The following is a 13,544-nucleotide window of genomic DNA, read 5'->3' on the forward strand; positions in this document are numbered from 1 at the left end:
ATCCACTTGCCTCCGACAGCCAGTCAGCTAGCCCAGGAGCAGGGGCAGCGGCAGGAATGAGGGCACCTCTGACTGACTCTTCATCAGATACGGTGTACCAAGCTCGATCGGCAGCGATGATCTCTAATAACAAGGAATCCTTCGATTTGCCTGTCATCTAGGTGGCAATATTTGGAGGCAGCAGTTGCCAGAGGAACCTCCTGATCGTCTTCGTCGAAGGGGGCCAAAGCCAGTGAACGTGATGTTATCGTCACTCCCTTGCCAGTTCGTCACGATGGTCGCGTGCTCGCCGGACATCGGCTTCAAAGATACCGATCAATGGATATCGACCATAAAGTGATCAGCCTTGGTATTGAGGATCCCGCCCATCTTTTTGTCATTAGAGTCGAGGGAGAGGAATTCGTGCTCTTTGCCGGTATCGACATGCCACTCGAGCTTTGAGGGACCGGGTCGTAAAGGGTAGGTGAGATGTGTTTGGCTGCCGTATGCGGTATCTCGCCTGCCATGAGGGCCCGGGTGTGGTTCAAGAGAGTATGTCCCAGGGTGATGTTTTTTGCCTCTGGGTTAACGAGCACGTACCACACCCAAGCCTGGCAGCTCCCCACTCTTGTTAGCGTTAGGATTCCAGGTTTCTGAGAGCTCCTCTTTAAGTGCATGCAAAAGTTGTTACCATGGGTAGAATTGAACCGTGAGAGCTTCACTGTAATTTTAGCTGCACTAAAAAGGACAATTTGAGGACTGGCTGGTTCCACTGGAAGTGTGCCTTTCCGTCATGGCGGATCTAGTGGTGGCCAAGATCGCGGTGGTACCTCCTTTTCGGCACCGAAACGATCATGTCGCGTGGTGAAGCCCACGTGTGCAGTCCGAGACACGGCGCGACAGCTGGAAGACACCTCGCAAGAAACGGAAAAGAGCACCCGATACGGGACGAGACTGCACCAACCGAAGAACAGATTGGCCGACCGTCCGAGGTCCGAAAGCGGAGCAGCAACAGCAGCAGCAACGATGGGAGCGCACTGCTTCAGAAGGCCTTAGACCGCCTGGACCTACTATGATTCTCAACAACGTCGAAAAAGATTCAGCTACCCAATCACAACAAACCAAGAAATATAATCGACTTTTAGACACTTCAGCAAGAACATCGTGGCAGCTCACGCACTATACATCAAGGAGGTTTTGAGAACTAATGTCTGAAAGGGTACCCGGACTACGCTATCCGTATAGCCAGCTCATGGGCCGTGAATCCTCGTAGCCTGAAAGCACACGTAGACCGCGCTATAGAACAAAGCCGTAACGAACATATAGAGAACATCAGGATTGTCTTATCTAACCAGCTCAAGAGTGGTGACTTTAGCAGAAAAACGGCTACGACCTAAAGACACGGAATTGTTAATGCAGTTCGCTAAGTACTTGGGGCACCGACTCGGAAACGGAGCACCGTCGGCATCCCAGTATATGGGGTACTTATACATGGTATCCGCACTAGCTCCATGGCTGTGAGTAACTTGGAGGACGCCAGAGAATATTCTCCAGGATAACGAGCCTTTCATCTCAAACTCTGGAACAAAATATATAGGCTGGCTCACGAGGATATCTGAGGCAAAGTCTGCCTGTTCAATCATCATTGAGTTTACCAGACTTTAGGATGTTAATATAATCATCGATGAGGGTTTGAGTTGGTAAGGGGAAGTCTTTTAGTGCGATTTATGTAGCGTACCATGCCGACTGAGGAGGCATTACTTTAGTTGCCAGGGATACAGCGACATAGGAGCTTAGTGCAAGGCCAAAACGAGGTGCGGCTACTGTGCCCAAGAACATGCTTCCTGGGAATGTCCTATCAAATCTGGCAAAACGGTACCAGGAAAATGCGCCAACTGCAAAAGCGAACACGAGGCATGGAGCAACCAATGCCCAGTTAGTAAAGATGAAATGGCCAAGATCAAGACCGCCTACGCCGCACGTCCTAGGTGCCACCTGGTACCAGAGAGCACCAGAACGACCAGTCAGGCGACCCAGGTTGTAAGAATCCAGGAATGACTGACAAGAAGAGCTACCCGAGAGGGAATACTGTCGCTCGCACCCAGCCAAACCCAGCGGAGTCAACAAAGAAGAAGCAGGTCACCGACAAAAAGGGGACAGAAAAGGGCCAAGCTTGCAAATAGCATGGCTTCTTCGAACGCTGTGGGAAATGAAATTAAAGCCGATACGGGCAGCCAACCGCCCCAAACGATCGTAACACCATCCAGAAGGGCTCTAGAAGCCCTTGTCGCAAACTCGGCGAGACTACATAGCGATTACCAATCGACAACAGTGAATGAGCCAACCCAAGCCACTCTCTATACTGCAGCATAACATCGGAAGATCGCTGGACACAGTAATGGCCACGCTCTTGCAGTATTAAAGGCTAGAGGAGTACGACGTCCTGGCCATCTAGGAACCATGGGTGAACCCTTTCCACGCGACAACCCATCATCCCGCCAATGGCAGATTCCACCTCTGCTACGCAACAAGAGACAAAAAAGGTCCGGCTAGAGTATGCTTCTTCATCAACAAGCGACTCGATCACTCCAAATAGCATTTCAAAGGGAGGGAAAGAGAGATCTATGCAGGCTAGGCCTGTCGGCTGGCCCGCATGGTGATGGCTGAATTACGATACACAACGTCTAAGATCCAACTCAACAAGCAGAAAGCAGGGGGAAGCACACTTCAGCTTCTATGACGTACCTTAGAAGTATCGACGCAAAGCGAACAAGTCGTTATCGGCGCCCTCAACCTCCACCGCGCACGCTAGGGAGGCAATCGAATTCGATAAGCGGATGCCGGCACTAGAGAACTTATCGAGATCATGGAAGATTAAGATCTGACAAGCGACCTACCCCCAGGCGCGATCGACATACAAGGAAGGAAACCGACGTACAACCACTGACTTATGTCTCACGACGATAGGTCTAATCGACAGACTGATCGAGTGCGAGATCGATAAGGACATGAACCACGACTCTGATCACTTGCCGATAGTAACATCCCTAGATCTCATATCCCAGGCCTGCCCGTCATGCCTAAACGCAATTGGAAGGACCTTGATGAAAGACATCACCCGGGTGTGAAGACGTGAATTACCACCACAACGGAGACTAAAAAACGAAAAAAGCGCTAGATAAGCATGTTAGAGCACTGGTAGGAACCACATCGGCAGCCATAGATAAACAGTTCCAACAAAATTTCGATCACTAAGATCAAAACCAGGGCAGAAGGAAGGATGGGCAAGAGCCCTTTCAGAATCTAAACGTCTCGACCGTCAAACAGCTCTCAATTTATTATCATCGAGTAGTTAGGTTATACCAGCTGGTTAATGAGACGGCAAAAGATCACGGTCGGAGAGAGGTTTATGCCGAGTTCAGGTGCCAATGCACATTGAGTTTGCCATGTTCAAATTATTCTTCCTGAATTACTTGAAGCCAAAACATTTACCGTCCCGCCGCAGTTATCATGCTCAACATTGTCGTGGGCTTCTTCCAGGAGTTCCAAGCTGCCAAGACCATGGACTCCCTCCGCTCGCTAAGCTCCCCCACAGCTCATGCCGTGCGTGACGGGGAAAATGAGGTTGTCGTGACTGCTGAGATTATCCCTGGTGGCTTAGTTGCGCTCAAGACGGGTGACACCATCCCTGCCGACATCCGCCTCATTGAAGCTGTCAACTTCGAGACCAACGAGGCTCTCCTCACTGGCGAGTCTCTCCCTGTCCGAAATGAAACGGCGTCCATTTTCTCTGACGATACCGGCCCTGGTGGCCGCCTCAATGTTGTCTATAGCTCGGCGACTGTCCCCAAAGGTCGTGCTCATGGTATCGTCTTTGCTACTGGTATCTACCCCGAAATCGGCCAGATCGCTGTTGCTCTCCGTGGCAAGTCCTCTCGTCGCCGTGAGCCCAAGCGCCGCGAGGATGGAAGTCTCTGGACTCGTCGTTGGATGCAGGCTTGACCTTGGCCTTTTCTGATGCTGTTGGCCGTTTCCTCGGTGTCAACGTTGGCACTCCCCTCCAGCGCAAAATGTCCAAGCTGGCCATTCTTCTTTTGGGAACTTCTATTGTCTCTCATTATTGTCCTCGGCGCCAACGAGTTCAACCCCAAGCGGGAAATCATCATCTACGCTGTCGTCACTGGCTTGTCCATGATCCTGGCTTCTCTGATCGTCGTTCTTACTATTACCATGGCCGTTGACACGAAGCGCATGGCCCCGAGGAACGTCATTGTCCGCAACCTCAAGAGTCTCGAGGCTCTTGGTGGAGTCACCAGTATGTCCCGTCGAGTTCCTCCATCCCAAGTCGAACTTGTTACTAACACGCGCTTAGATATCTGTTCTGACAAGACAGGTACCCTTACTCAAGGCACCATGATCGTCAAGAAGGTATGGTTTCCTGGCCGTGGCACCTATTCTGTCGGCGCCACTAGCGGGCCCTTCAATCCGACCCAGGGCAACTCGGCCTCCAGGATGCTCAGCCCAAGGACATCGACTTCCAGCATAGTGGCACCGAAGACAACCCCCATGAACTCCGAGGAGGTCGTCGCCTGGGATTCCACGCTTCAGGAATACTTAAACGTTGCTTCTCTGGCTAACCTCGCCACTGTTTATCAGGTTGAAGGCGAATGGCATGGTCGTGGTAACCCCACTGGGATTGCTATCCAGGTCTTCACCTCGCGATTTAACTGGAACCGTCTCCGCATCGTTACCGGAGAGAAGCCTCAATGGCACGAGGTTGCCGAATTCCCGTTCGACTCTGACGTGGAGATGTCTGTCATTTTCGAAAAAGACCAGTCGCAGAAGCAATGGGTCTTCACCAAAGGCGCCGTCGAGCGAGCCATCTTCTCTTGCCCTCGCTATGCTGTCAGTGATGAGATCAAGCGGCTCATTCCCGTTGTTGAGCAATCTGTCCTCAGAAACATGGAAGCACCTCCCCGACTTGGACTCCAGGTTCTCGCCCTGGCTAGCCGAACTGATATTCGCCACGTTGTCGATAACGAAGCTGAACTGGACCGAGATCTTTTCGAGACTGACCTTGTCTTTCCACGGTCTTATCGGCCTGTATAATCGTCCTCGCCCCGAGTCTGCGCCTTCTGTCCGCCAGTGCCATGAGGCCGGCGTCAGCGTTCCCATGCTCACTGGTGACCACCCTGAGACTGCCCGTGCTATCGCTCTTGAGGTGGGCATCCTGCCTACCAAGATGTTCTAGATCCCTGCCGATGTTGCCAAGACGATTGTAATGGCTGCCTCGGACTTTGATAAGCTTCAAATGATGGAATCGATTAACTCCCCTTGTTGCCCCTCGTCGTGTCCCGATGTGCCCCCAGACCAAGGTCCGCATGATCAACGCCCTCCATCACCGCAAGTGCTTCGTTTCCATGACTGGTGACGGCGTCAACGACTCCCCCGGCTTAAAGCAGTCTGGTATTGGTATTGTCATGGGTCTCGCCGTTCTGATGTCGCCAAGGAGGCTTCTGATATTGTCCTGACTGACGATAACTTTGCATCTATCCTCAACGCCATTGAGGAGGGCCGACGTATATTTGACAACATCCAGAAGTTCATCCTCCCTAACTTGGCCGAGAACATTGCTCAGGCTTGCACGTTGTGTTGAAGTATAAGTCTCAACAGTCTTCTGGGGGTAACCCATTTTTGTTTTAACACGTTGTTCATTGGCCTTGCCTTTAAGGATAAGAATGGATAATCTGTGTTTTCTCTTGCTCCCGTCGAGATCCTCTGGGTAATTATAATCACCTCGGAGCATGCCTGATATGGGACTGGGCCTTGAGATTGCCGCACCCGATATCATGCAGCGACCTCCCCAAAACGTAGACTTACCCTTTTTCATGCTGCTGAAACCTTGACATAACCTATCTATAGTTGAAACAAGGTGTCTTCGCTTCCGAGCTGCTTATGACTATGATTGCTTATGGCCTCTAGATGTCTGCTCTTTACCTAGCTTCGTTCGTCCTTATTCTTTACGAATTTGGCCTCGGTAAGGCCGATATTGGCGAGAACTACAACAACGAGTACAGCGAGGATTGCAAGGTCATCTTCCGTGCTCGCGCGACGACTTTTGCTTGCCTGACCTGGTTGGCGCTCTTCCTCGCTTGGGAAATGGTCAATATGCGTCCCTCCCTGTTCCGAATGCAGTTCACTCAGTGGATGCACGACGTCTGGCGCAACCAGTTCCTCTTCTGGGCCATCGTGGCAGGCTTCGTCACTATGTGCCTTTAATCCACATCCATACGCTGAACACTGTCGTCTCCAGGCACGCTTCCATCTCTTGGCAGTGGGGTATTGCCTTTGTTGAGGCTGTCATCTTCTTCCTGGGCATCGAGACCTGGAAGTGGATGAAGCGCTTCACTTCCGCCGCCAGGCCCGCGAGGCGACTAGTGGCGTGGTTGACCTCGAGACACGCGTCTTTGGACACTACTACGAAATATCCAGCGGCAGCCAGGACGAGGAGGTCAGCCAGGAAAAGCAAGCCTGTTGAGGAAGTGGCGTGGGAAAAAAAAGTCGTTGACACGGGTATTTTTCCCGTGGCTGCAGAACTGGAGGGGAGTCTGAAAGACGGTACTCCACGGCGAAACAGCTTAGGTAGAGGAAGTGTCTTCACGCCTAGAGGAGAGGGTAGAAAAACTGATGGATGAAATTCCCGGTTTAGACCGACAGATAGAGATCCCGGAATGTACGGGGATGATGGGAATGGGTTAACAAGGAATCTTAGGCTATAAGGGAGGCGCTTGGTAGGTCAAAACACGTAAGTTAAATAGAATGTGACTTTGACCCCAAAAAGTTGAGAAGAGAAATGTATTTGTGCATGGATCCCTTATTGAATTAAGTGGCGAATTAATTGGTTTCTACGAAATGGAGAGGAAGATGTTAAGAAAAGGTATGGTCGCGTGGCAGTAAAGGCTACAAGGATGGAGAGGTCAGCAGTGATGAGACTTCCAGAGCGATGGCGAGGCTAGAGGAGATAATGCGGATTCTCTGGGGTTAGGTAAACATTGGTGGAGGGCCCAGGGACGGAGATAAGGAAATGGTGAGACATATCGTATTTGACATTTGTCGATTCATCCGCAAACACGATGCGATAGAGATGCGGTTTCAAGCACAAGCCGCACATGAAAACGCCGGTAGGGCCCAAACTGGTACATATAATACACGCCAGCCATTAATAGGCATGAGACATATTGCACAATTTCAGCGTTAGGTGAGACCAAAGACGGACCGACTTCTGGTAAAGTTGACACGGAGTGGCGCGACTAGCGATGAGCAATGAAGATCAATTCGGTGGAGAGGCGGTGGAGCACAGCCCCAAAGGCCCTAAACACGCGCTATGTCAGGGCCGTCGGGGCAGAATGCAAGGATGGAAGCAGGGTTTATGCGTATTTAGCTTGCTAAGTTGGCTCACATGAGCCAACGGGTAGATAGATGCTTAATTTTAGTACGGAGAAGCCTAAGCCCAAAGTAATCTTTGCGCAACACGGGGTTCATGTCCATGCCCGCCCTGTTCTAACTTCTGGGATGACGCAAACGCAAACGGGGCGAGTGAATGAGCGAGTGTCCGTGACTGTAAAGGCTGAGGGATTTTGTTGATGGGCGTACTGGGTCCTTTTCTTGGACTTGCACTCTTGTGTGAGGCGATGGTGCGGTCTTGGCAAGCTTGGCGTATTGTTGTTGGGCTGTCGAAGGGGGATTGTAACTTGTGAAACGGAATAGGACCATCGAGGGGCTGCTGTAATTCGTTTGTAATTCATTCGCACCGCCATGGTGTCTCTATTCGATTCTGGGTGACGCACGCGCCGAAGATCTTCAAATCTCCGCAAACCGCTATCTAGATTTGTAACGATGTTCGTGTCGTGGAGTTTCCGTAACTAAAACGCCAGTAACCACGTGGACCGGGCGCCCCCCGGTAAGACTCTGTTCTCTCATTCCAATCAGTTTTTTAGTCATTGAGATCTGACTCACTCAGACCACATCCCGCGACAAGTGGCAAGACATGACAGAGTGGGGGATGTTTTCTCTTCTTCTGTCTTCGTTGGTCTGTTCGTTTTGATTCCCTATCTTTTTATTTACCCCCGTTGGCTTGCTTGGTCCATGAGAATGTGGAGAGGATTAACAAAGCGATCGCTGTGATGCGACCTATGCATGACATGGATAAACGGGGCGCAGGGATTGTGGAGGCCAACTTCGGACAGATAGCACTTCACGAGTGTATGGACAAAGATTGTGAGACTCTGCTGAAAATCTGCAAATTGATTCAACCTTTGGAGATTTGCTGGATGCACATCAGCCTGCGTGTAACCCTTGCCGCGCGGGAAACGAGTGAAACATTACCGTCGAACGGACTGAATCGTCGCCAATTGCGATCGCCGAGACTTCATTTGCCGTCGAGAGTTGAGACTCATTACGCCTCACTTGAGTCATGACTAATAATCCCGTAGCTTCTTGCGCCGAATTAAGCTAGATGGGCTTGGCAAGCCTTTATCCGGAGCGGAGTCCCCTGCGTCATTCTTACAGGGGCTGATTTTTAAATTATTGGAACATGCTTGTCTGGAAGTCTGTGGGCTGTCTCGGAGTCCAGGACGGGCCCCTTTTGTTGCTTGCTTCACTCGTACCACGTACAACCTCATGGATCATGATCTTCCGAGAGCCCTCGTTCAGTTGGTCGTCGGTCGTCTACGTCCCAGAGATAGACGAAAAAAGTGTCTGGACTCATCCGCCAAGGCTCGGTCCGTGATGTCCAGCCGTCTTTCTCTCACCACTTGTGCATCATAGTCCATTTCTCCATGTTTATATTTTGGTTGGATCTATTATTAGTCTCGTTTCCTGGCCCTCGGCCCCTCTCCGTCCCTCGAGGTGAGACCACCCCGCCCTCCCTCAGTCTTCAACTGATATCTAACCGGCCTCTTCAACGCGTTTCTTTAGCTTGCCCTTTATACCATCTTGCTCCCGCTCGCTCCAAGTTGGAACCCTTAACATAGAATTCTCTCCACTCTTCAGCAGCCTCGATCTTCGTCGCCAACAATCCTCGACCCTCTCTCCCTCTCCTCTTCTCTCTTCTTAATTCCCGCCACCCTCCTCTTGTCGCACGCTGGTCGTCGACATTGCTCTCGTATAATATGCCGACTCTCAATATCAGCGAGCTAAACGTCGTCCTGGGCGTTCTAGGTCCGTCCTCATCGGCCACCAAACGCGGGAAAATGCTTACACCGTTGCAGGTGCTTACACTGTCCTATATGGCATTATCTCCGTGAAGATCAAGCAGGCATGGTACCTGGGAGAAGCGCGTCAGTCCTTCCATCTATTGCATCCCATCCCATCCTCCAACGACCCCTTGTTGACTCCTTCTCCTGGCAATTCACAGTCCCTGCCGTCGCCCTTGGCGTTGCCCTCGGCCCCATCGCCGCCAAGTTTATCGATAGTGAAAGATGGGGCTCTGCAGAGTCTGGACAGACCAACGCCATCACTCTAGTTCGTCTCTTCGCTATGGCTGCGAAATATTCATAGCGTGCTGACGATGTTGGACTGTAGGGTGTTGCGCGTTTGATGATCGGCGTCCAGCTGGTCATCGCCGGTTACCAGCTCCCAGCCAAGTACAACTGGATGCGCTGGAAAGAAATGGCCATGTGCCTGTTGCCCATCATGACCCTGATGTGGCTCTGCACAACGGCCTGCATCATGGCCACCGTCTCTAACCTGACCTTGCTCACTGCATTGGTCATCGGGTCCTGCGTCACCTGCACTGACCCTATCCTCTCACAAGCCATCGCCAAGGGACCCTTTGCTGACAAGTATGTTGCTCGACCTCTGCGGGAGATCATCTCTTCTGAGGCTGGTGCGAATGACGGGTTCGGCTTCCCATTCCTGATGCTTGCCACTTATCTCATCCGCCATGCCGAGAGTGCCGAGCATGTGGTGGCCCGGTCTGAAGAAGTGGGACGTTTGGGTGGCGGCGTCGGCGAGGCCCTCAAGTCCTGGGTCCTCGAGACCTGGCTTTACGTCGTTATCATGTCGGTCTTCTACGGAGCCATCGTCGGCTATGGTGCCTGCAAAGGTATCCGCTTCGCGCTGAAGAAGTTCGTCAACCAGAGTTAAGTTCCTTTTATCTTCACTGATGGTTTCTAACCCCTGCCTGTAGGAAATTGATCGACAACGAGTCCTACGTTCTGTTTCCCACCGCCTTGGGCCTGTTCATTGTCGGAACGTGCGGCGCCATCGGTACTGACGACCTTCTGGCCTGCTTTGTTGCGGGCAGTGCCCTCAACTGGGACGGCGATTACCTTCGAGAGACGGAGGAGCGCCACGATGAAGTCAACTCGTGTGTCGATGTATTACTCAACTTTGGCGGTTTCATGTACATCGGGTCCATCATGCCTTGGTCCGAGTTTCACGACCCAGAGGGAACCGGCCTAACTTATGGTCGACTTATCCTCCTCGGCTTCACAGTCCTCCTGTTCCGTCGCATTCCTGCCATCCTGATGACGTACAAGCTGATGCCAGCCGTCTGCAAGAACTGGAAGGAGGCCCTCTTTATGGGTTATTTTGGCCCCATTGGCGCTGGAGCCGTCTTCTATGTCGAGCACGCCCGTCACCAGTTCCCTGAACTTGGCCATGGCGATGAAGAGGAGACTAATTTGGTCAGGCTCATGGGTCCTGTCGTCTACTGGCTCGTGCTCTTCTCCATTGTCGTCCATGGGCTCTCGATCCCGGCGCTCAGTGTCATCTATTCGTATATGAACGTCAAGCCCATCCAGGAAGACGGCATCGAGGTTCGCCGTGCGTCAATGCAGATCCCGAGGCCTATCAACGCTACTCAGACTGGCGAAAACACATTTATTGTGCATAATCGCTTCAGTCGACCTGTCTTGAATAGTCTTGACTTGCCCACTGTCGAGGGGGTTCCGGCGAATGAATCCAAATTTGACGACACGAGTTCTCTGAACGATGAGGACGATCTGGAAGCAGAGAAGAGACGGGTGAAGAGACGAACTATCATGTACCTTGTTTAGTCAGCGACCAATTGCTTCAATTCCTAAAGCTGCTTCTGGCCTGGTGCTAGGAAACGGGGGATATATTAGCGTATAACGTGCAACGGATCTGGACACTGTCGCCACTTCTTCTGTATGGATGAATGAGGTGAATCAGTCCAATTATTACTCAACATAGTCTCTCGTTAAATTTCAAGCACCGTAACCGACTGGCGTTCTTGGTTCCTCAACCCGCCAACAACAGCAACATCGACCATACCGACAGTATCTTGTCCGAGGCCGCTGTGGAGAAGACTGAAGGGATCGCGGGGAGAAACTAGGCAAAGGACACCAAGAGCGAAGAGATGACGAGGGTGTGCGAGTCGGGAACGAGTGGAGTGAGTGGAGCGAGTTTGCCTTTACTCGCAGCACGGGTATAGAAGATCGGACCGCGAACGTAGCCGATTCTGGAGCCCCAGTAAGATGCCTTTGCACTCTTCGCCCTAGGGTCTCGAGCCGCATATAATGCCTTAATGTTGTTGGTACGATCTATGTCAAGATCAGATGGGAAGTAAGTAAGTAAGAATATTTTCCGTCCGGGCAGGTCCCGTATTGGGGCACAGGACGTGCTGAGCTAAGCTGTCTACAGTCGCTGCCAACCTTCGCTCTGCCAAATCCATCTTGCAAGGCCTCTTAGATCAACGGGGAGCCGTACACATGCTCAACCCCCCCAAGCGGCACTTTCCTACGCGCAGCTCGCCCTACTGTAGGTTTCGCTAAAGCACGTCACAGAAAACGTCAATACAAGTGATCCTGGTAAAGCTTCCACGTAGCTGCTTCTCCATCCAGCTCATCCAGCGTGCCATCGGCTCAAAGGCGCTCTGTGTCAAGCCTGTTACCCGTGGGCCGTCAGCGGGATGTGCAGGCACGGGTAGTCAACCCATGGTTTTCAACGAGTCAGAATTCTCTCACATCTTTGGTCAAAGCTGTCGACGCAGTCTATCCTTCAGGAGCCAAGCGATAGAACTGGTCACGGCGTGGCAGTAGGAAAAACCCTCGAAGGGATCAGAGGCTGGCGCGCAGCTTGCCTTCGGGGAGAAAATCCTCTGCAACTAGCCGTCGTTGTTTGGAGGGCCTTGCGCGCCCTCCAACACCTCGGTCTGCCTTGGGTCTGAAGGCAGTCACGAGGTCCGGCTGAGTGTCGAGACCAGCTTCTCGCAGAGGAAGATGAACTCTCCCAAGGTCTTCTCTGTGCCTGTTAAGGCCTCGATAGGGCCTCATAGGCAAAAGCGTGGTCGGGTGGCCTGAACAATGCCTCTCCACTAGTAAGGTGCTAACAGCTGCGGGGAAAGAAATTTTCACCCGGTAGAGTTGTGGGATGAAGGTGAAGTTGACGGCCAATCAAAAGGCAGGGTGGCCCGCTATAATCTTATCATGGCGCCCAGGCGCTGGTTTTATTGCGGCGCCTGGGTGCCGTTCCAGTGGGAACCAGAGCGTACTTTGGCTGACTAATCAACACAATAACCAGTCATGTGCGACTCACGTGATGTAGGCAATCTTTTTGGTTCTTGAATCCAGCCGCGCGCCAGCGAATGCGTGTTTATTACCAATTCAGCATGGCAGCATCGATTCGTTCAACACAAATTCACACCGCGAAGGACACCACGCTTTTGTCCGCTACGTCTTCAGCAAAGGATGAGCGTGCATCTGACAGCGTACTCTCGCCTTTCTCCACTAAAACAGGGAAGCGAAAAGCCGATAGCGACCTTCCACATCCTCCTCAGCGACGACGAGCCTATTATGACGTTGGCCTACACATTCCATGCGATTTTCAGGCAATATCCCAGGTTCATGCAACATATCTCTGTGCAAATGAGGAGGATGTCACGTCTTCCCCTCCAACTCCAACTCCTCAGTCCCCTTCAACATCGTCTCTGGACGACCTGATTCGACAACATCGAGGACGGCTGTATGTCCATCCATTGCAGTGGACATCGCAACACTTGCATATACTCGGCTGTCAGTTTGTTACTCAGAGCTGGGGGCTTAGCCCCCCTCTGGAAGAGATCACACCGAGTGATCCGAACCAGGACTTGCGACCTCGGCACACTGTGATCGTGTCGCCAGATGCTCGAAAGGCTTTGAAATTGTTGTGGTCAGAAATTAACAACAAGACAGTCCAGAGATTGGCTATGGATTATCTAATGGCTGCTTACGGTTTTGTCTACCGAAAACAACCAAGTTCTTCTGGACACGATCTTCTCCCGCTTGGTTATGGCACGCGCGCTGTGGCATCTCTCAAAGTGGATCGTGTGTTCTCACATTCATCCGCATCTGCGGCTTATCTAGATCTGGATCACCTAGAATCGCTACGAACCGACACCGTCTACACCAGTTGGCATCGAAAACTATTTATGAAATGGCCAAACAATAAGCCCGTGGAAATGATTCTCCAGACTAAGTTGCGCCGAATTCAACCCTCCACACCACAGTACGACCCCTTTATTCTGGCGGTCTTGGTGGCTTTGGCACAGGGAAGGCGGCGGT

General features: G+C 51.8%; 3 protein-coding genes across 3 annotated transcripts; all 3 read left to right on the forward strand.

Annotated features, from left to right (window-relative positions):
- Nucleotides 1-3,489: 3,489 nt before the first annotated feature.
- NCS57_01479900 (Na+-exporting ATPase) lies at nucleotides 3,490-5,088 on the forward strand (the record flags this gene model as incomplete). The annotated part of the gene is made up of 3 exons (XM_053064386.1): nucleotides 3,490-3,971; nucleotides 4,044-4,294; nucleotides 4,352-5,088. 3 exons carry the CDS (start codon nucleotides 3,490-3,492, stop codon nucleotides 5,086-5,088), a joined length of 1,470 nt encoding a protein of 489 aa, XP_052906270.1.
- Nucleotides 5,089-5,336: 248 nt separating this feature from the next.
- Nucleotides 5,337-6,258, forward strand: NCS57_01480000 (uncharacterized protein; the record flags this gene model as incomplete). The annotated part of the gene is made up of 2 exons (XM_053064387.1): nucleotides 5,337-5,471; nucleotides 5,962-6,258. The coding sequence occupies 2 exons, from the start codon at nucleotides 5,337-5,339 to the stop codon at nucleotides 6,256-6,258; spliced, it is 432 nt and encodes a 143-aa protein (XP_052906271.1).
- A 2,891-nt stretch (nucleotides 6,259-9,149) lies between these two features.
- On the forward strand, nucleotides 9,150-11,039 carry NCS57_01480100 (Na-H-Exchanger domain-containing protein; the record flags this gene model as incomplete). The annotated part of the gene is made up of 5 exons (XM_053064388.1): nucleotides 9,150-9,198; nucleotides 9,249-9,317; nucleotides 9,395-9,501; nucleotides 9,562-10,106; nucleotides 10,169-11,039. The coding sequence occupies 5 exons, from the start codon at nucleotides 9,150-9,152 to the stop codon at nucleotides 11,037-11,039; spliced, it is 1,641 nt and encodes a 546-aa protein (XP_052906272.1).
- Between the last annotated feature and the right edge of the window lie 2,505 nt (nucleotides 11,040-13,544).

This window comes from Fusarium keratoplasticum, chromosome 14 (assembly GCF_025433545.1).
Source record: "Fusarium keratoplasticum isolate Fu6.1 chromosome 14, whole genome shotgun sequence".
NCBI lineage: Eukaryota > Fungi > Ascomycota > Sordariomycetes > Hypocreales > Nectriaceae > Fusarium > Fusarium keratoplasticum.